At 35.5% G+C, this 23,305-nt stretch overlaps 1 protein-coding gene across 3 annotated transcripts in view; it reads right to left on the reverse strand.

The window, feature by feature from the left end:
• Nucleotides 1-23,305, reverse strand: part of SEC24B (SEC24 homolog B, COPII coat complex component) — a 48,016-nt gene that overhangs the window by 12,289 nt on the left and 12,422 nt on the right. Inside the window, exons 3-18 of one of the 3 annotated variants that reach the window (XM_082281213.1) lie at nt 20,656-20,841; nt 15,823-15,927; nt 12,778-12,858; nt 10,869-11,050; nt 9,157-9,341; nt 7,887-7,989; nt 6,883-7,009; nt 6,154-6,263; nt 5,114-5,226; nt 3,612-3,730; nt 3,208-3,263; nt 2,695-2,901; nt 2,207-2,330; nt 1,431-1,589; nt 827-1,000; nt 69-179 (exon numbers count right to left, since the gene is read on the reverse strand). In XM_082281213.1, the coding sequence (XP_082137339.1) occupies nt 69-179; nt 827-1,000; nt 1,431-1,589; nt 2,207-2,330; nt 2,695-2,901; nt 3,208-3,263; nt 3,612-3,730; nt 5,114-5,226; nt 6,154-6,263; nt 6,883-7,009; nt 7,887-7,989; nt 9,157-9,341; nt 10,869-11,050; nt 12,778-12,858; nt 15,823-15,927; nt 20,656-20,841 (2,142 nt within the window). The remainder of the gene's footprint in view (nt 1-68; nt 180-826; nt 1,001-1,430; nt 1,590-2,206; nt 2,331-2,694; nt 2,902-3,207; nt 3,264-3,611; nt 3,731-5,113; nt 5,227-6,153; nt 6,264-6,882; nt 7,010-7,886; nt 7,990-9,156; nt 9,342-10,868; nt 11,051-12,777; nt 12,859-15,822; nt 15,928-20,655; nt 20,842-23,305) is intronic. The other 2 variants (XM_082281214.1, XM_082281215.1) reach the window with 2 other exon arrangements.

A 23,305-nucleotide genomic window follows, 5' to 3' on the forward strand; every position in this document is an offset into this window, starting at 1 on the left:
TTAATTAAATGACTGGCAAAATAAGGAACATGCAAAAAACCATGTGAATCTCTCTGGTCTCTACTCACCCATGTTTGCTAAGAGGCACACGACTGCTTGTACATCTGCTCCTGCATACACATCAGACAGGGAACTCACTACGGGCAAGCAAAGTGTGTGCACGCGAATCCGACGCTCACCTAAGAGAAATAAGTGGAAATCATTATGCCTTCTCTCCTGGTAGAAGGAAACAAATTCAGTCATTACAGTATGTCCTCCCATCTAAGATGCACCCATTCTAGAAAACATACCAGTCAGGAAATTGCTGCAACACTGTCTCCCAATCCTGTCTCAATCTGTTCAAATTCTACTCTAAAGCAGCTCAAATTGATAACACAAACTAGCAACATTCACAATAAGTGTCTTGATCCTACAAACAAATACACTGATATCCATACCAAAATTTTGTGCCATCTTCCACCACAGAAATTAGCTGCTATTCTTTATGCCCACCCAATGTAGCAACTGCAGCTTGTTCCAATCCATCCATCTGTGCATTTGGGCAAAGTGCCTGCCAAACATGCTACTGCTGGTAACAATGGCCAGACTTTTAAGTAAAAGAGTCTTGCTGAATCAGTACTATGTCAGATGGAGATGAAATTTTCACACTAAAACAGAATTTGTAAGGATTTCCAGTGTGTGATTAACTGCCAAGTAGGCTTACTAGCTCTGACAAGATCCTCATAGGGTACAGAGCACAACAAAAGGCTTTGTAACTAACTATACAAACATTACATTATAAAAAGAAACAAAAAGCCCACTGACCAATTAATTTGAATTTATTTACCTTTGCTGGAAGTATACAAAAGAGCTGTTTGAAAACAAACCAAAGATGTGTCAGTCAGACTTTCCTCTATGGACATTTGTACTGCAAATCCAGCATCAGGATTGACATTGGCAAGAGACAGTAAATCAGTAGATCGTACAAAAAAATTCCCATGGAAAGTGTGTATTGAAAGACCTAGAAGCAGATTCAATAATTCAGAGTGAGGTTAAAACAGCATAGAAAACTCTTATCAATAACTAAAACCCACAGCCCTCAAGCTAAGGTTTAAGCAAACAGTAAAAATTCTATCATGCAGAACCAATTAAATGAATCATTAGACATTTCAGCATGATCCTGTAGAGTGCATGTTCAATTCTGAACACTCCAAAGTGAATGATGCCCTTACACTACACGTCAACTTACAGTGAGATGGTACCATCAACTAAAAAACAAAACAAGAAAACAAACACCAAAAGCTAACTTGACATAAAGAAGGTAACTATCTTACTCTTGAAAGAAAGAGAAATAACATTCAATTTAATGTTGCTTAAGACTAAGCACAATAAAAACGACTGCTAACACACCTACACCAACCTTTCCATATGAATCAGTATTTAAGACGTACCTTTCGTACATCTTATGCGCATAACTGCTTCAAATCCAATCTTTCTTGTAAGGTATCTTTTCAGGTCTTTTTGCAACTTTTCAGCCTGAGCAGGATTATGGGTACGATGGAAAGATGGATAGTAATAGATGCATCCAGCAGAATACTTAGACATGCAAGCTGTGAAGGAAGGAAAGATACAGTTAAGAAGTAAAACTGTAATGTGAAATCAGGACAAAAAACTGTGTCCAGATTTCCACAAGTCACATCTATGCTCATCTTCTCAATATCACCCACATCTGTAAGACAGTGAGAACTGTCCCAGACTCAGGCCACTGAAAACAGAAATGAACCATAATGACCTAATTATACACCAAGCTCAATAAGCATCCTACCTTTGGCAGCTAAGACTGAAGGGCTTGCAAAAACATCTAATAGTGTAGAGGCAAAATTACGTGTGTGTGCAGAGACAAATCTTGGATAATTACTGAAAGATGAAACCTCTATTCTACCCCTATAATTAAACTTCATTTATTCCTTGCCACGTTTCTGTTTCCTGTTCTTGAGCAGGAGAATACTTCTCATTTAAAACTTTGAAATCCTAGAATAAGTTGTCTGATACCACTAATGTAATACTTCTGTTCTTTACTTCTATCAACTTCAAGGTCAATTCCTTTGCAACATGAGCTGCAATTACAGAAGTGCTAAAATATTTACATGATTTAAGAATTCCTGAGGTAGCCTATGCTTCTGAAGAGAGACAACAGTGCAGAAAGAGGGAATGAGGTACTCCTTACCAAGAGAAGCTAGATCAGAATATTGTGAACTTAAGAGAAATAAATCCACAGCAGTCTGCTGGCCGGAGCAGTCCAGTGCCAACTTCTTATAAAAGTCTGTTGCTGGACCAAGATGCTGGACCACCTTTAGTGAGTAAATCATACAGGGAAGAGTTAAGGCAACAATCACGGTTTTTAGACTTCATGGAACAAAAGATGTACTATACAGCAGCATCTGAGTAACTGATCACAAACCAATCACAAATATTTGCAGCTTCTTTTACTTGCCAAGAAAAATGATGCACCAAAGGCCAAAAGACAGCTCACACACTTCAAAACAACACCACATATACATGTATAAACCAGTGATCTTAAATGCATAAACACAGACATAATTAAAATTTAGTGAATTGTTATAAAATAAAACCAAGCATTGATCTGCAGAACTATGCAAGTCAGAAAGACATGGCCAGTCCTTAGTCTCTTGAAATTAGTAGTAAGGTTTTTACCTTTGTGCTTGACCTTTGATTAGGATCTTCTCTGGAATGCAAAAGCCCCGCTCCCAAAGACGGTAGCTGAGTTTGAAACACAGAGATCCGACCACCCGTTGGAGACATCAGTTTAAATGCAGCCTGAAGAGCAGGGCCCAATGCACTGTGTGTTTCTCTAGTATTGGTGAACATATTTGGTAACGCGTTCAGTAGATCCTTTATCAGCTGCAGAACAAATGAGATTTTTTAAGTTTGACATTTTCCACTGTTTCTAAAAAGCTGTATTGCCATGACTAAAGTGAAAGAATTAGTACCAAATATTTTAGTTTAGTTTTAATACACTAAGGAAAACAAAGTTGTAATTTTAAAAGCTATGATGTATCAAAGAAACAACATGTAATACTTCCATAATGAAAAATTAGCATTGGAACCACATATTATGAAGATAAGCTTGAATTCAAAGTTTAACACAAGCATCTATTTTGAACATTTAACATCTTAAATTTAATGATGTATTTTGAGCAATCATACCTCTTTGCTTTCATGGAGATTTACAAGTAAACTATCTGGTGTAGGCAGGAAAATATCTGTAGAGAGAAAAGAAAAAAACTTTTTTATTAAAGAAAAAGGTAGCACTAAAATAGAACAAAACATTTCATTGCCCACTGCTACAAACACACACCACAAGATAGTCTACTTTTCTAATACGTGTTAGAGAGAGTAATACAGTCTATACAAAGCTTGTCCTATTCAAAGCAAAATTAACCTTTGAATTTCACATTTTAAACATGGCCTACTCTGTAGTTAGTGCAAGACTATTTTTCAAAAAAATACTCTGTAAAATACCAAACAGTTGAGAGATTCTAGCCTCCGTTCTGGGAAAAAAATAAATAATAGGTTCTCAAAAATTCAACTTCCATTTTCTTTTTACTTACCATCAATATCTGAGACAATCAGCATCTGAGGCTGTGATAAACCTTCTTGCAAGTTGTAAAACTGAACAGTGCTGTCAAACGTTATGAATCCTATTCTTGTTCTTGAATCTCCAGGCAGCCTGAAGCAATTAAAAATAAACTATTAAGCCCTAAATCTCTCTCTCAAGGCATAAAGATACTCAGGTCTCCTGCTGATGTTAGCAGAAACTCAGTTCATGTGTAAAGAAGTGAAGGGAGAGAACATAAGAAGGGAGATCTGAAGCATGAATACAGGCAATATCCCCTCAATATTTTCTGAAAAGCTGGGGTAATAACACAGTTTATAAAACCAAGTGTTACAGACAAGCACTCACTATTAATTGATGTTTTGTTTCAAAAGAGAACTTTATAGGTTCATTTAAACATTACACATGAAAGAAGGCAGCCTTTTCAGTTCTTTAATAGAAAACATTGCACTGTGCTCTTTCCTAATTCAGAGCCCCCATTCACTAATGCAGTTAGTGTAGCTGTAGTTGCAGAGTACTTACAGCTCTAAACCAAAATCCAATGTCTCTACAATGCAACATACTTACTTCTCATGTGGACCATATTTCAGTGTATGGCAGGCATAATACAAAATTAAAGACTACATGGGATTTCTCAAATAAAATATAAAAAACATCATGAAGTGCTGAAAACCATGACAGTGACCAAAAGCAATAGAGGCAAATATTGTTGTTACCAGCTGGGTATATGAATGAGGTGGATGCACTGATTTTCTTGTAGACTTTGCATGGGATTTTATGAATTTTCCTAAAATAATTAAGCATGTTTCTGAGAATCTGTTGACAAAACAGCTGTAAAAAACTGAACAAAGAAAGACTGAACCAAAAAATGGAAGTGAAGATTTTTAATGTATATGTTGGTTTCTTCATGAGAAAACCAAGTTCCCAAGAAAAACTTGTAGAAAGGAATTTTCAAGGCAAGGTCTCCACAGGATTAGCTGTCAAAAGGCATGAACACAGTGAAGCTCATTAATCCTCGCTCAAAAAGCACGAGCAACAGTCCCATACATGCTGTCCCAGTGCAAAAATGAAAACACACAGAAACTGGCACAGGTAGATCTGGGTAACTGTGATCTAAGAAAACCAAACTGACAACAGAATTCACCTGGGCAGTCTCACTCTCAATCCAGTTTGCAGCACCTCAGACGTTTCAGCACAAGAACCAGACAATTTAAGCTCTGTAATTTATTTTTTTTTTTGTTCTTGGAGGGGGGAAGAATGCAATTTAAAAATCTTTGTACAATCAACATGTTGTTAGAAGTTACAGCTAAATATTCCTTGCAGATAAGTAAGTAAATTATATGCAGATACACATGCCGGGAAGAAATTTCAGGCAATGGAACTTCTGCCCTTTAGGGACAGAATGTTTAGACACTTTGAAATTTCCTTCAAAATTTTAATTGACAATTCTTCATAACAACATGTTAGCTGATTTGAAAAGGTTATTTATACTCTTACTTGTCTAGGTTTTCCAGCAATGACTGGCAGACTATTGTCAAATATCCAGCTTCCACTGCATTATGAGACACATCTAAAACAAATAAATATACCGCAGGCTGAGGAGGACGAAGCTACAAAGTAAAAAAAACAAAACAAAACAAAACCACTCAAAAATCATATTCAAAGAAATGTTAAAAGTGATTAGTCATTAGAAAGGGAAGTAGGAAAAGGGAATACTTAGAAAAATGCAAGGTATACATTATGAAATAAAGGTAATTTACTAAGTAATATGCAGAGATAAAGACTTAACCACAATCCCCAGTGGTTAATAACTGCCATTTGTAGTTAACATAAAATGCTATACTTCAGGAAAAAAAAGGGTGTTTTAGTCCCTCCTTCCAACAGTCAGACATGATGAAAGATATGGACTCCCACCTTTTAAATTCCATTGTTCCTTCAGTACATGGACAACGTGATCCATTAAACAGGGTTAAAGTATCCTACCTACATCCTTCCCCCAAGAATAGGATGTGTAACAAGCTCTGTTTATTCACTGTTCAATGTCTCTGCTGCAGTGTTTCAATTCAAAGACAAGAGAACAATTTATTTTTGCTGCTGCTAATAATGTCATTATGAACTAGGTTTTTTCCCACTATCACAGCAATTGTAAGCTGACTCCTAATAAGAATCATTTCTTCACAACTACTAATTAGAAATTTGAAGCTGAATTAATTTGCTTATTATTCTATTACTGGTTTTTCAAAACCTCCTCAAAAGGAGAGAGAAAGGCAGAAATTACACTGCATCAGATTCAAATCTGACTGTGCCACATTAAACTACACTGGATTACAACACACATTGAATTACCTTTAAGTGAAAATCTTCTGACTGTGTACATTAACCAAAACTCAAAATATGAATTTAACTATTCCTTGATGTTAAGAGGAGCTTCATGGGAAAATTAATACACATCACAGGAGCAATATGCAACATTAATTTCAAGCACTATTATATTAATATGCAATTGCTGTTGAAGCTACCACAAAAACTTTTTTTACCATATAGTCTGAGGAAGCAATGAATTCCACTGTAGAATTTTGCACCTCTGGCCGTTTGTGAGGCTCTCCATAAGACCGTGTCAGAGGATTATACATAAATTCTTCAGGAACTATTAAAAAAAAATTCCCCCCAATACAGATTATATTTTTGTCAGCAAATAAAAACCATTATTGCAGCTACAACCAAAGTAATGTGGGCACATTTCAATTATTGCACCAGCAAAAAATTCACATTACGGATACATAAAACAAAGGAATATTTCAAATATCTCAAGCATATCTTTAACATCAAAGTTCAGTAATTAGAAAGGGTTTTTTTGAACAACAATATATTCCCAACTATAAAACAGCAATGTAAGTGAGCATTTCACAACGAGCAGCAATCTGTACTGTTTCTCATAACCTCTGGCCTGGATTGCAGTTGTAGCTGTTATCGTGTTTCCATTTGCATATTGCAACTGCAGTCAGTGGGATTAGCTGATTTCATTAGACAAGTAATCAGCATAATATGAATACATTTTCTTCATCTCCCCGAAGATTGCAAAACAATCTTTTGCTTCGAGAAAATGCACAACACATCTGACTTAAGATGTTTTTCAAAATCTCTGGGTCATAAGAACACTGTCAGTATAGTCTATGTTTTAATCTAAAGTATCCCATGGACTGATACAATGCTAATACTTGAAAGAGATTCTATAAATGCAAGCATCTCCCGCGACAGTCACTTACCATCATTAACTCTATAGCACAGGTTGCATTTCCACCGCCTTTGATCAATGAAAGAAACAAAAGGGTTGATATAAGTCCTGCAGGATCTGCATCTCACTATTGTGCTTGATGTTATTACTGGTAATTGCTAAAAAGAAACAATGAAAAGCTGTCACAAAGGTATAGAATACATTTTATGGAAAACATCACTGTGCAGTACAGTCCATAAAAGCTTTGTAAGACTACATTTTCTATCATCTTTCCTTTTAGCTGTTTAGTTCAATTTCATAGAGTAATTATTATGTCTACTAAAAACAATAGCCCACTTAAAATCAAAAGAAATAACATTTAATTATTGCCTTAATCTAATCTCAAAATCAAAGATGTAGTAAGATCTTAAATGAAATTACTTTAAATTACAGCTACTATAGCAAAGGAATTATGAAAGATAGGACAACTGAGTGACTCTGTATGAAATATGACAGACAGCAAACCTTACACAAAGAACACACATTTTTATAAAAGGAAGTTATACCAGACAGTTATTCACGTTTTTACATAAGTGCTAATAAATTATATTGAGAGAAGTTGCTTAACAATTATGAATATAGCTTCACTCTTACATTGTGCTTACATTCTATTGACAGCAAGTATCAGGCCAGTCACCCATTCAAACCAAGCACCTCTCTCCAGGAGAGCTCTGTGAACACCTTTTCAAGAGGTATCTGACAGTTGTGAGCCCAACACACAGAGCGGCGATTCTTTGGAGAACCACATACAAGCAAAGATTTCCAACAACAAAAAAAGAAACTTGAAGGACTTCTCCAAAGCTTCTCCCCTATGAATTTCAATGAAGTAGCAATTTCAAGGCTTTTTTTGCTCTCCTCCTCTCTAAGTCACAGACAATTTTTTGGTACTTCTGTTAAACTTAGGACTTAAGAGTTCATTATATTTTATTGTTTGAATGAAAATAGAACAAATGCATATATAAAATAAACACACTGAAAAAAAGTAAGATACTTTACCGTTAAGTCCCTGAAGGGATGCAGCAACAAACCCAAAGGAAGCTTAGCTTTGTTTAACAAAGCCTGTGTCTGTGGAATATTTGTTAATGTACATCGAAATGAGCTGAAAGGAAACAGAAAAATCATGTTAAAAACAACATTTTAAAAGATGTTGAAAACACTGTGTTAACACTTGATTTTAAAGAACTTAGAAATTTAAGAAACCCTATGTTTTACAAAGATAATTTAATTTTAAAAAATGCAAACAGATTTTTAGAAAGGCTTCCTAAGGAAATGAACAAAAAAATACTCCCCTGCTCCGCAGTTTAGTAGTTCAGCAATGCAAGTATAACAAAACTAACTTGCAATTAAGAGACAGAAAACCTTTAGGTACAATACTCAATGAAAACTATGTATTTTTCTATTCATTATAAAGACTTTTCCAGTGAAGGAACTACAGAAGTAATAGAGTATTTAACTAGTTCTCAGAATGTCATATTTATGTAAGAAAACAGCAGAAAACAATCCCAAATACTGAGAGAGTAAAAACCTTTTCTTTTGTGTAACCTGAAGGGACACTAAAAAAGCCCAATGCACAGTGTGGTCCAAAGTGTTCCACACATAAGAATGACTTCCTGGCCTTCAGTTTTCTGATTTCTGCTTTCTGGTGGGACCATGCACTGTCACTACAGCAATAAGGATGCTGTGTCACTTTAGGGCAATGAAGAATATTTATTTTGGAATTACAAACAAAATCTCTGGGGAATAGCACTTCCCATTGTACTTAGCTGCACTTGACTTGGGATAGTTGATAATACTACTTAATGTTAATCAGAGGTAAAAGGATATGTGATTGCAGAATTACCATAATAAAATATATTCATACATTATTACATGTATTCAGGCATGATCATAATACTTTTGTGAAGAAAATCCTATGCAATATTATGAAAATATTCTATTAAACATACTGCATAACATTAAGGTGTTTATTAAAAGACTGGGGTTTTTTTAATGGATAAAAGAAGGTGAAGATAAAACAAAATTATTAAAGTATTAGGAAACAAGCTACACTCACTGCATATTATGTATTCTGATGGCAGGACAGTTTCAATACTTGTGTAAGTATTCAGAGGATAAACTTATTTTCAATTAAAAGGGGTTTTATTAGCTCATCACTAAGATTCAAAGTCAGGAGTTGGTTTAGACATTTTTTGACATTTTAAATAATTATTGCCCACTAATGGACACTAAAAAATGTAAGACACTGTCCCAGACCCAGTAAACTTACTCTGGACTGCAGTTTAATTTCCTAAGATCAGAATTCAAGTTAGGCACAGGTGCTGGAACTGAAGACACCGGTAAAATATTTCTATCATGTGTAAGGTTTACTGGTCTCAAGCTTTCTGGCTGCTGAGAATGCTGTAGACTTAACCCTCCTAAGGAAGAGGACAGCTGGTTCACACCTGGATATTGCTGAAAAAGGTAACAGCACGACAAACAGGTAAACACACAATGATGTGTAAATAACAACCCTCAATCTTCTTGTAATTCCCTCCATCCCAGGCATGTATTAAAAAAAGATACAGCAGCAGTTAGTAACAAACCCACAGAGTTGTACCGCAGAAATTAAAAAAATGCTAAGACAAATGTGACACACCTTCCGAATGTGTATCATTGGACAAAATTCAAATTCATTACACAAATCAACACTGGAAGTCACACATAATCCTTCAATCTCTCCAGGCATAAGAAAACAAGTTACTAAAAATGCTGACACAATTTCTCTCCTACTCTCTGCTGCAATTTAACTTATGTTACAATAAACTTTTCCAAGTTACAGACACTGTCTTTAAATATTTATTTTTAAATTAAAACAAAACACCATAGAAGAGGAGAAAAAGTTAGGTTGGAAGGCACCTTTGAGGTCTGGTAGTCGAACCCCTTGCTCGAGCAAGGCTAACTTAAAAGTTAATTTAGGTTGCTCATATATAGACTTGTCCAGCTAAGTTTTGAAAATATCTACAGATTGACAATTTCACAGCACAATCTGTTCCAGTGCTTCCCCACTCCCATCCTGAAGAATTTTCTCCTTATAGATCCAACCACAATTCACTTGAAGCAACTGCTGTTCTTTTACAGTGTGCTCCTGAAAAGAGCTTAACTCCATCTTACATTAAAGATGAAGCCAACCCTTTCAGTTAAAAAAAAAAAAATTAAATTAAACATTTATTCCAAATTACATTTTACATTATGGCTGTGACAGTGAAAGCGCTCCTGGTTGTTATATGCAGTAAGGAATTTTGGTCACCCACCACAGCAGTTTCACTGTTTTGCCAACTGGCTCTTATTCAGAGAGCAGGATTTGTGTATCATTATGTTTTTTTTTCAAGACCACTTCACACATACATTTCTCTGCACTTCTTCAGCAGTTGTGTCTTGCCCCAGTGTCTGGCTCTTCTGTCACTGTTCTCAGTGTACAACAGGAATCAGGTGATTGTACACAATTTCTTGGGTGTTTGGTGCTCTCTTTACCAGGAAAACAGATCAGATGTAGGCAGCCTGCTCCACTACACATGCCCAGCACAAGCTCTATAGAGCTCTTTATCTGGACCCTATGCCATGCCTTGCTCATAAGGTCATTTGAGATCATAGCCTATGCCCTGATATATGCTTATCAAGTACTTCCTTATGCTTCTTCATGGTTTCCTATCAATAAAGTCCAGCTCTTTCAAACACCAAACCTCAACACTGTGGAGGTTGCTCTTAACTGGTGAAGCAAACTTGTTAGTCTAACTACTTGGAGGCACTCTTAAAATTTTCATTCAAAAGCCTGCTAGTAAGTTTAGAACCACAGCTATGACATCAATATTATACCTAATATTTATTGTCTCAGAAATTATAAAAATATGAAATATGAAAATAAAGGGGAAAGAGATCACACAGAAAAGGGTTTTCTCACAAAGTACTTAATGAAGTAATATTTAAATTAAAAATACAAGCCTGTGGATAGTGCTGAAAACCAGGATGGTGTCCTGGATTACTGGGCTGCACAGGAGTAGGTGGTGTTGCATTTTGGTAGCCTGGCTGCAGTGCTGGATATCCATAACCAAAGGGCTTAGAAGCTTTTGATGTTTGGAGGACTGATGGAGCGGGAACTGGGCTGCTGGTCACAGAACGTGTCTCTGGAAGGACAAAAGAAATCCCACAGGTATTCAATATACTTATTATTTCCTTCTAAATTTAAATGTAAACTAAATGTTTTAAAACAACATTGCCATTTGTAAGTTTTTCATTATCCATCAAGTTATTTTTCTGCACTGAAAAAAGAAATTAGCAAGGAAGATTATTTCAAGAATACTGACAAAGACAGTGTATATGGGAAGATGACCAGACTTGTGTCACTACAAACAAAATGCTGCTTTACAAAAAGAGGGAACTTGAAAAACAATTATTTCAACTGAATAAAAATGAATAACCCCTTAGAACCACATTTTATTCCAACATATACATTTAATATAAACCACAGAAGAGACCAAGTCTCCCCTCTACCACTTCTGAATAATGTCAAAACATGACTAGAATCATTCTGTGATTCTACAGTTAATGAAAAGCTGTGTCTACAGTTAGAGAATAGTTCAGTTGGCTTAATCTTATGTTCTGACAGTATTCACAAATGGCAGAGAAGAAACTAAGCATGGTCTCTCTTGAAGTTAATAACTGATACAAGTTTCTCTTGTATATCACTGCAGTACAGTTTAGTTCCACTAGTTTTAGAAGTCAAACTGAAAGACATAGACCTAAATCCATAGTGAAGTTAACAGTTGTAAATAGATGAAACTACTCTTTAGAAATGCCTACAAATGTGAGCTAAGTTTCAGAAGAATTTAAGCTTGCTAAAGTCCACTGGGAAAAGTGCAAGCAAAGAAACAAAGCACTCCAGAAACCAACTGCCAAGAAACTATGTTTGGAATGAACACTCTGTGAGGGAAAAAAATCCAATAAACTAAAAAATCAACAGATTTAAGAAACTTAATGTTGTCTCTGTTTAAGGAAAAAAAGAAGGAACAAGTTGTTTTTAGAATATGCCTTCAGCAGAACCAAACCAGTTAGTTATTAGGCAAGAAGTAAGAATTTGTAATCCTGCTAGACCCTATGTGGATAACAATATCAGCTTTCTAATTGAGAGAGACCTCACTTTAATCAGGAACCCATCAAACTAAGGCAAACTACTGTGACATTCCCAGAGGCCAGAACAAGGCAAAAGAGCCAGGAGGGGTAGGCCCTCCAAATTAATTCAATTATCATTTAAAATACTGGATAAAATACTTTGAATAGCATCTTTTCCACTTGCTCATAATATGGCAGCTCTACAGATTTCAAGACCAAGGTAGTCAGCCAGTGGGTTCATTCAGAACCAACCAGACAGTCCTGATATTTTTAGAGCTAAGAGTAAGCAAAATAGCAGCCATTTTCTTTAAATGAAGAAAAATAAAAGAAAATAACCTGATCCAAGCATCTCTGCAAGCTCATATTGTTGGTCTCCCAAAACTTCTGTGATGTGTCAGCCACTATTATCAGCTCCTAATGTCAACAGCACAATCAAGCATACAGTATAATCTAGAAAAAGATGCCGCTTTCACACTTAGCATATATTCAGCACTACGCTCAATACTACAGTGGAAAGCATGACATGATTCAAGGAAGTTTTATTAAATGGTTATATGAACTTCAGTGTTAAAAATGTGAAAAGTTATTAAAATAGGCATGTATGTTTTCTCTGATGATTTCCCTTGTTCCTTTTATAGGCATCACCTTTCATCTACTTGTTAATTAACAATAAACAACACCAGAAATAATAAAAAAACCACATTTAAGTACTTAAATAAATAATTCAAAACAAACATCTTACCTGGATAGCCACCTCCTTCCAGGGCATCATAATTGTTCAGAACAGGAGAGGCACTGCTTGTAGTAGAGGAACTATCAAGTGCTGGGGGAGGAAAATAGTTTAACTTTAGGTACATCAGAAACGGCAAATTTTTGATAAATAAGAGACTAAGTGGTTTTTTTTAAACCTTTGATAAGAAACTGTCAAGAAAGATCCTGGGAAAAAAACCCCACCACTTCAGCTCTAAGACTTGAAAACTATTACCACTGTAAAGAGGAAAGGGAGAAAGTGTAATCAACATGATACTAAAAACAAACAAGCACATGCCCAACAAACAGCAAGAGAGATCAATGGGGAAAAGACAGAAACAATGAAAAAAGTTGTTTCTTGAAATAAAAAAATGTTTTTCTATTAAACCAAAAGTTACTTCTAGAATATACCATCTGAAGCCATGCTTATTTTAAGAACAGTCCATTCATGACTTTCTTCACAACTGCAAACAACAGAAGATTCCCACGGTCTTCAGAGTGATTATCCACCACCCCACCTTCAAGCCAAACTGCCACGTATTTAATTCTTCCCTCCCTTCTGTACTGTTCTAATTCACAGCTTGCTTTCCTTTCAGGCTAAAGATTCTACTTTTCATTATCACGGACAAGAGGTCTCAGCTTCAGTTGGTAAAAACTTGGGCTCAGCCAAGAGTAGCTAAGTAAAATGTAACTATGTAAAAGTAAGTACCAAATGTTAACTAGACAGATACAAAAAAGCACAATGAGCACATAGCTAGTTGTTAGTGCTCAAGAGACTCGATTAATTTTCAGTTCAACCTATGCACAGATCTTGAATATCTTATTGTAAAACATATTGCAAAACAAAAAATTATTTTAAACCATATCTTCCAATGCCACTTCACATCCATTTATTTCTGAAGAAAAAAGGGCCAAGAAGATTAAAGGTATCTGCTCTTTAAAACACACCAAGCCATGAAGTGTGATAGAAAACAAAGTGTCTATTTAAGAATTAAGAAAAAAATGAAAATCATGTATTTATAATTTTTGTGGCAGAACAGACTCAAAAGATTCACTGATACTGTTCTACTCAGAAGGATCAACCGTGACCACACATCCCATTGCAAAGCTGGAAGTATTTCAAGGGAGAACTTCAATGGTGGAATATTTGAAATTTCCAAGTAAAGAGACTCCTGCATATGAAAAGATAACATCACTAACATTTGGGACGAAGCAATACCACGGCACCATCCTGACAGCATACATAATTTTTGAGCATTTTGCCTTTAAAGCATTCAACTAAGATATAGAAAAACTATTAATAAAAATCCGTAACACTAACAATAATATATTATTTAAAGGAAAATTTAATGCTGTCACACTCATACAATCTTAGTTTTCAGATTTTCACTGTAAATTTTCTTTTTTTTCAATCCCAGAAGTTACAAAAGAACATAATTGCAAGATTTTATTTTCTATTCTTGAACCTGAAGGAAACAAGATTCATGACTTCTACCCTGATCAGGATTAAGGCTTTTAAAGCTAAGTCTTACTACAGAAAAGTTAAAATATACTTTTGTTAGGTCAACAAAATAATTGAGAAGTTACACAAACAACCAGATTTCCAAAACCTATTTTTCATAAAACCACTGTGCCAGTCTGAACCAGAAATTTGTCTACTGAAATCTGTTTAGGATTTGCGTTAGCTCCTGGTGACAGGGCACAGAACAGGATGTTGCTTATTAATCAGGTAGCTTCTGTATTGAATCTGGGTGCCCTTTCACTCTTTTCCTTAAGATAAATTTAAATGCAATGATACCTCCAAGACTACAGGTTTTAGTGAAGTACAGAATTTGAGAGAGAATGATGGTAGGGAGTATGAAACTTTGTTTAGGGAACAAAGGAGAGAAAGGTTACAATTGATAAAAAAAACCAACCAACCTCATTTGAAAGAAACCTTAGCATGTGAACCCAACACACTGTTCTTAATTATGACCTGGATGTCATCACTGGTTTGTTCCATTCTTCACAGAATTATTAAGAGTACACTACACTATTTTCCCAGTATTCTAGTTGATGATTTAATTATTTTAATAAAACTCTGAACTATATGGCACTCATTTTTTTCTGAAAACATGAATTATAAAACTAAAGAAAAAGCTACAACGGTTTCCTATTCCCAATCAATACTAAAAGCCAGCTGTACAAGGTATGTGCTGTTACCTCCATCTATCAACAAGGGTAGTAGTCTAATGTTTATCTGAAAAAGCTTTTTATACTGTTACCACTCATGCAGACAGCAAAGACTTCTCTAAGTTCCAAGAAAATAAGTTACCATAATTGAAGAAACTAAACTGGTGAGAAACATTAAACTCACAAAACCAGGTCATTCTGACAAAACACATGCAAAATCCTTGCAACCAAGTATGTAACACTTCAACCAATCAGGACAAACTGCTTCTTTAAAAAAAAAAAAATCAACAAACTTTTAAAGTTTCCCTACAAAGCAAGCAGATTAACTGAACTTAAGTGCCTGACCATTGACACACATACCTTAGAAGGAGAAAAAAAACAGCACAGATTAATTTACTGTCTTTAAAAGCACACTTACTACCTCTCAGTGTTTACTACCTTAATTGTAAGACTTCCTTATGCATAGAATGAGAAACAAGGTAAACACTGTTTAATGTAATGATACAAATGGCATCTGGTTGCTTAACCTGAGCAATTAATCAGTCTAAGTCCTACAGCTAGTTATCTTCTGTTAAAACTCACTGCAAATCAAAATATTAAAAATACGGGAGTCTTGCAAGTTGTGAATATTACTTTTTTAGATTCATAAAACATCTGATATTAACATGACAAAAAAAAGGACCTATTTGTTGGTCACTGTTGAAGTCCTTTTTGTTTACTATACTAGTAACAGCTGGGAAATTTCAAGTTGAAGAGTCAGAATAATGCTTTCTCTTAAAGGAAGAAAAAGTTTCAGGGGATGGAAATATGGAGAAAACCTTGAGTAGAAAAGAGAATAAGGTACTGGTGTAAAGCTAAAGCCAACCTGCTTCCTCATCCTCCTCATCCTCTTCCTCATCATCTGAACTTGATGACAAGGGAGCTGGTGCAGAGCTAGCTTGATTATTAACATATCCACCATACTGCATGCCTGTGAAGTGGAAAGCACAAACATCAGAGTCAGACGGACAGGAAAGACAAGAAACGAAAGTCACAAATCATTGCATAAAAAGTGAGAGAAATTAGCTCTTCCAGAGAAAATCCCAACATGCAAAAAGTTAAATTTACAACCCTAAAAGCAGTTTTTAGTGGGCTAGTTCAGCAAAATATTAGTAGCACATGGAAGTTAGCAGATAATTTTATATGTGTGTACGTGCATGTGTATCAGGAAATTAAACACACAGACTTGCTATGTATCTTTTTAATACCAGTTTGTCCAGTGGAGTGCTTTCATAAATTAATACATGGAAATAAAGGAGTTATTTCCGCATAAATTTAAATTATGTTATGGAAATGTTCAGTATTTACTTTTGCTTGGCACACCTGCCCCATTTAAGACAAGAACAATTCATGTTGGAATTCTGTCAGAAATGATTGAAATATACTGCTGTTGCCACATGCGAGAATACAAACACACATACAGAGAGCACAACACAATCAGTGGAATTAAAGCTAGGTAAACATGAAAATTTGGGTTGTTTTATGTTTACATGAGCACCTAAATTTGGGCTCATAAGCATGTGATTACACCATACACTTCTAGCATCTGGTGCCAATGCAACAACTGTTACTGCTGTCACCTCCACAGTACAACCTATCAGGGCTTTTTTAGTTTTTTAATTGTTTGCTTTTACAGTATCTACTCTAAACATATGTGAACAATACACAAAAACAACACATAAACATAGCACTTTAAAACAGAGTAAAGCATGCAGCAATGGCTTATAATTAATTTCCTACATTACTTCTTATTGATGCATTTTCAGCATCTCCACGAAATCTTACGTTTCTCTTGTTACAAGGCAGGGTTAGCAAGGATTTTAAATATGCTTTTAGTCAGGCAGTGTCATCCTAAATAAATGCAAGTGATCACTGTTTCTCTCTTATCAATCTAATGGATTGCTATGGCAAGAAAATATCCTAAGTATTCAAAACTCTTCAAATTTTGGGGAATTTGGGGTTTTTTTCCCCATACAAGTACTGTGGCACCACTGTACCACTGAGTAGCATTCTTTATTTTAATACTATAAAGCACTACAGAAGTGTTATGTTATGCATAATCTGATACCATGATGGTAACTAATAATACGCCCATCCATGACTTCAATCAACTATATCAACCTTTGTTTAAAACACGGCCTATAAACGCTGTTAGTTTCATGGCTTTTTCAAACAGGGTTAGCAAGTGAACCCAAGAGGAGCACTTTAATTTCACTTAAAAAACCCCAACAGAATCAAGGTGAAGAGTATCTACCCAAATATTGGAAGCAAAAACAAAACAAAGCAAAACTTTGTAACAACATTCTTGAGGTGAACTTTCATAGAGAGACTGGTGCAAGGAAACTGGCATAATACTCCTTTATCTAGTGCATACACTTGTACAATTCCCATCAAATTTCTCTATAATTCAAATAGTCACAACAATGACTGAAAAATCATCCCAAGGGCAACTGAGTAGATACAGTGCTTCAGTTTTTCCATACTGCTAAAACACAGGGCTAATTTGAGTAATTTCTAGTCCCATCTTTTATAAATTTACTGGATGTACTTGAGCAGGAGAATACAAGAAAATCATTATCTGTGCAAGAACAGACAAGAGCTAACAGACTGTGTCTTTTGTCACACCTGGGAGAACTGCTGAGGAATAAAACAGGACAACTGCATTATTGTGAAAGAGAAAAAAATAAAACCTACCTTAAAAAAATTAACATGCAAGTAAAAGGGAAAAAAAAGATGACAAGAAAGGCTGCACTGTAACAGAGAGAACCAAAGTAAAAGTAGATGTGCCCAGTGTGAGAGTGCAAAGACAGACCTCTAATAAACATCATGTACATGGACAGGAAAAAGAAAGAAAGGATATCTACCTGGAAAGTGCATGCCAATGCAAAAATTCCAAGCATGTGCAGATGAGAGAAAAGGACTGGATTAGTCATTCTATCAATGTTCCTTTGAAGCCTTTTGACTACTTTAAAAAAGCCCCAAACAAACAATCTTCTACTGCTAAAATTCCCACTTTTCCAGTTACTGGTCACATACATTAAGGATGCAGGTGTTCAGAAAGAATACAGAAGAGATTAAAAAAATATGACAGTGACACAGAAGTTTAGGAATTTTAAATTATGTCACTATGAATGCTGTGAAGACAGGGCTGGTATGACTCTTACCAGCCTTATGAGTTTGCGTAGATTTATTTTCACTGCCAGCCAAAAAAACGCTCCTGAGAATAGATCTGGCTAAAAAATAACCCAATTTAAACAGTCATTTTCAGGGGGAAAAGTCTCCCATTCTCGTTCACTGCCCAGCAATGCCAATAGTAGGCCAATGGGTGGCTGCAGACAGCAGTTCCAAGTGCAATCATGTGCGTAATCATGTTTTCTGTTGTGACAACTCAGTATCTTTTACAGATTTGATAATGATGTTAAAATCTCCCAGTTTTAAAACTGCAAAAGATAATTTTGAAATCATTATTTATTTTGAGTCAGATTATTTCATAAATCTGGCCTAAAATGCAACCACAGAACTTAAATCATCACAAATCTCTTGGACTGGAAATTTTTAAAGCCTGCAATCACTGTACCTGTGATATAATAATATTGCACCCCAAGGCTTTATTCCAGTATAATTTAGACACCTAGAAATGTACGTGGCAGGACACAGAAGATAAATTGGGATAACGACACATTTGCCTGTGAAATAAATTTTTAGGTATTTTAAGTTCATTCACCCATACCATAAAAGCCTTTAAAACATAAAGTGCACATTAAATTTCTACAGATAGTTATGTAAGATTAAATAGGCTTTAATACATTTTAAGGTTCTTGTCCTGTTAGAACATAGCCAAATAAACAATCAGAATTTTTTAGTTTTTATAGGAATGCCCCAATAGGAGCCTAAAACAATGAAATTTTCTTGAAAAATTAATTCCAACTGTTTTTTTCACAATGCTTTCACGTAGACAATGGTATTCTATAATTTAGAAAAATATTAAATTTAAAAAAAAAAAAAAGTCCATCTGATCTCTGCATGGGAAACTTACTTGGAATTCTAACCCAGGCAAACACTCAGTACGTGTTCTATTTTTTCAGTAGGTTCATTTCCACAAATTGTTGACAAAAATGTTGTTGATAAAAAAAGCAAAAGTACATTGCTTATTTCAGATTCCTCAAATGAAACTAATTAAGAGTTTGAAGTCTTCTAATGCTCATAAAACCATCATCTGAACATAGAAACTTAAGTGTGATGACATGTAAATGGATAAAATTAGATCAATATAAACTCCTGGCAACTTATCTTTATACTGCCAACATATTGTTTTTAAAGTGTGCTCATTCAGCTACTTACTGCATAGACCTTCACTTAGTGGAAGTACTTGAATGTAGGAAAGAGTTCAGCAGCCACTTCACTGATCTGTAGCTGCTGTACCAGGGGTTCACAGATTCCACAGGAATCACTTCCAGAACACACACATTGCACATCAAAGCAATCACAGTTAAAAAGCTAAGATCTTTTTTCTCATTAAAAACATGGTTTGCAATTTTGTTGGAAGAAGAAGCAACACTTTTTTCTAGCAAGCACACCTACAATACAAAGTCTATCTAGCACCAAAATCAACTATAAAACTGTGCAAGATCCACAGTTCCAAAAATTGACATATTTTCCTTAAAATTATACACCATACATAGGACTTTATAGCAATGAACAATTTTTTTTTTGCCTCTAATATATATAGAAATAATTTATGGACAACCTGTAGGCTGCATTCTACCAGAAGAAGGAGGAAATGGAGGAAAAGGGGTAATTTAGTTATTTATGACAGAGGATTTTGCAATTTAAGAATAAAAAAATACACTGCAACAATCACACACCATGCAGTTGACAATCATTTTGAACTCCAGAGATACCACATTGTTCTGGACAAAATTAATGCCTACTTCCACCCCTCATGCAGAGTTCTTTATCTGCAAGAATTTAAAATTCTGAAATTGCTAAGAGAAAACACGGCCAAAAAAAAAAAATTTCATGCAGTCAGTTAGATTTGGAATACTATATACAGAAACATGTAACAATCACGAGGCAACTCAAAACATCAGTGTAAATTTTAATTTAGAAGGCGGCTCAGGAGCCAAATGATTCTTCGTTAAGATGCTGCCAACATCAGAACAGGAAGGAGCTTATACAAAAACTCCTGTTTTCCCACAATTCTTGCAGCAGCTTTCCACAGGCACTTACAGTTAAGAAAAGAATTATACCAGTTTGCACTTAATCCTCAAACCCACTGTTTCCGCACACAAACTAGCAAATTTCTAGTTTACACTTCATTTTTCAATACAGACTAATTACAACAGCTAAATTTTAGACTTTCTTCTATGAAATAAAAGTAGGGAGCAGCTTTTTAGAAGAATAATGGAACTAAAAGAAGGTTTTTTTGAGCAAGAGACATGTAAGACTGCCAACAAGACAAACAAGCCAAAGACAACACCTGGACAAAGGAAATCAAACACAAGCTGACATAAAACACCACCACTAAGGGAGCCTGATGAGAAGCCAGACATGTACTCCAGTCAAACACAGAACAGCAGCAATAAAACTTCCAGCATTCATGTGTGCATGTGGAATAGAGCAGAAGTCTGTACTGTAACTTCCCATTCCCTATTAGTACCTTCCTGAAGGGCTGGCTCTGGTGACTGTGTAACAGATGGTGAAGATGGTGGCTTTGAAGACAGGCTTGGAGCAGGTGACCTTACTGACGACATCACAGCAGAGGAAGCAGATGTTCCAGCTCCAGGCTTGGTAAATGGAACATTCTGGCTCACTGAGTGCCCGGGCTGTGAAGAGTCAATGCCACCTGAAAACAGCAGCAGAAAGCAGGAACCCTTTGTATGTACTTGCACAGACAATTACACAACACAAGCAATCGCATTTGATTTCACAGTATCGACAAAAAACAATACAGTACTTCAAAGAGAGATGCCTTCAAACAAGTATTTGTGGAAAGGTTGGTTGCTTTAAAAAATTAAATACTTATAGTGCTAAAACTCCATTATAACGAACAAATTGCTCTGACAACCAAGAGCAAAAAAGTGAAAGCAAGACTAAGCTGAAGCTTATTTTTGCTACATCCCCACAACACTGTGCTTTTACAAGTTACTCTTCCCACATAAGTGGAATGTAGTTCACCTGAAACAGGCCCCCCTCAACATTCCTCCCACGAGAGGAAACCTTGTGCAGCAGACCAATATTATGCCTCCCTTGCAGTGCTGACACTTTGCAATTTGGATACTCAATTATGAGACTCATATTCCAAGCAATCTGTTTCAATCAACCCTGAGTATTTCATAAAACTTCTGATGTGTTTTAGGCATCTGGACTAGATATAACCTGCTTTAAAAAAGGTCAGATTAATGCTTTGAGAGATTTGACACAGTCCAGTTCAAAGACAAGGACAACATAAGGGTTGCTCTTTGCTTATAAATTGAGAAAATTTGTATTATGATTCTTTCTAAAAAAAACCCTGACAGACCAAGCCATTAAAAATAAGAAGGAAATTGTTTTACCAAAAATACTGAGTAAACACAGAAATTAAGCAAGAACAAAATTCACCATTTGTAGAGTACTTGTTTAAGTTACAGAATTTGCTAGAGGATGCAGAGGTAATATTAACTTTGCTTCTTCTGCACATATAGCTGTGTAGTTCAGAGAGTCCCTTGACTTCTCCTTGAATAATGGGAGGTGATATCTCAAAGAACTTTATGGGCAAATTGAGGTTTCCTTTAGAGGGTGAAGAAGAAGAGGTGGCTTAAAATGATCCTTCTGTTTTTCTTATTTACAGTCAAATTAACAGCACACATCTTTATTATCTTAAGGGAACTTTTATATATTTTGCAATTTTCAATTCTGATGTTGAGCATACATACAGCTTTTTCCCAAGGCTTATCAAAATCAAAATTATGTCCTTTTCCAACGAACATACAGAGCATTTTTATTGAGATGTACTTGCTATAACCTCTGCTTCTACCCACTGTCTTGCAGATTCCCCATGGAAGCTTCAGAACCTGTCAGCAGGAATGCTCTTATTACAGTAGCTTCCTCAAGTAAGATATGCAAGACAATAAGGGAAGTTCTTTGTCACATTCACATGCTTATCCAGGTTTTGTAGCAGAGAATTGTTGTAGGGTGATGGTATTTTCCACATTTCAAAGTCAATATAGCAATGCTGGCAGCATCAAGCACCAGTGTGGAGAGTGCTAAATGCTGTAATGTCAGTGTCACATGCTCAAAGCCAAAACCAATTTACACCTGGATTAGCTGAAGATGTAATACCTTCCTGCCAAGTACTAATATCTATTCTCAAACAAAGGTTATCCAATTACCTTCAAAATTACATGAATCCTTTAAATGCATTGTAAAAAAAAAAAAAAAGTTTTAAAACTCTGAGAAATAAAATGTATTTTTTTCTTTGTATAAAAATTCAACCTGCAAAATTAAATGTTAAACTTTATTTGGTGACTCTGTAAAGGCTTTGAAAGCTGTAAGCAACCAAGACCAAAGGAAACACTGGAACAAAGTTAACATTTAAAAACACATTGTTGGTAACTATCACCACATGAAACAATCCATGGTTACAGAAATTATGCTATCACCTTTTTTTTTCTCTGGCCAATGAGAAGATTGCATTCTGTCATATAAGTACTGATCATTTTAGGATTGCTTATTTTAGCTCAAGACAAAGCTGGACTGACACCAGTTTAGAGCACAAGTTTCCCATCAACTTAACCAGGACAAACACAATCAGGCCATATAATAGTCCCATCAACTGATGTCATGAGAAGTCAAGAGTTGTCTCAGGCAGTGATAAATATAAACCCCATTCTCAATGACACAATATTTTCTGGTTTTCACATTCAACTCCTCTCACCTTCAATGTGTACTGAAGTTTTCAAAACTTCATGCGTCTTAACCATGAACACCTCTTGCACTAAAAATGATCAAGTATAAACATCTACAGCGAAAAGGCATGTTACAGGAAGAATCAGAACTGAGCAAATTAGCAGTGTAATTCATCATTTTTCCCTATACATCATCACAAAGTTATAATTTAATTTCTAACTTGAGACCTAGAGGTCATAGTTAAAAAGTATCACCACACCATCCCCACAAAATTTTAGAAGAGATGCAAGAATTATCCTTCTTGAGTTGCTCCAGCTGTGATCTTGATTTCCTGCCCTCACAGCCTTTGCAATCCGTCACACACCCACACCCAACATAACATACAATTTCTAAGGAGAGAGGTACCACCTCCCTGCAGCTTG

The sequence above is a fragment of the Coloeus monedula genome (genome assembly GCF_965178545.1).
Source record: "Coloeus monedula genome assembly, chromosome: 5".
Lineage (NCBI taxonomy): Eukaryota > Metazoa > Chordata > Aves > Passeriformes > Corvidae > Coloeus > Coloeus monedula.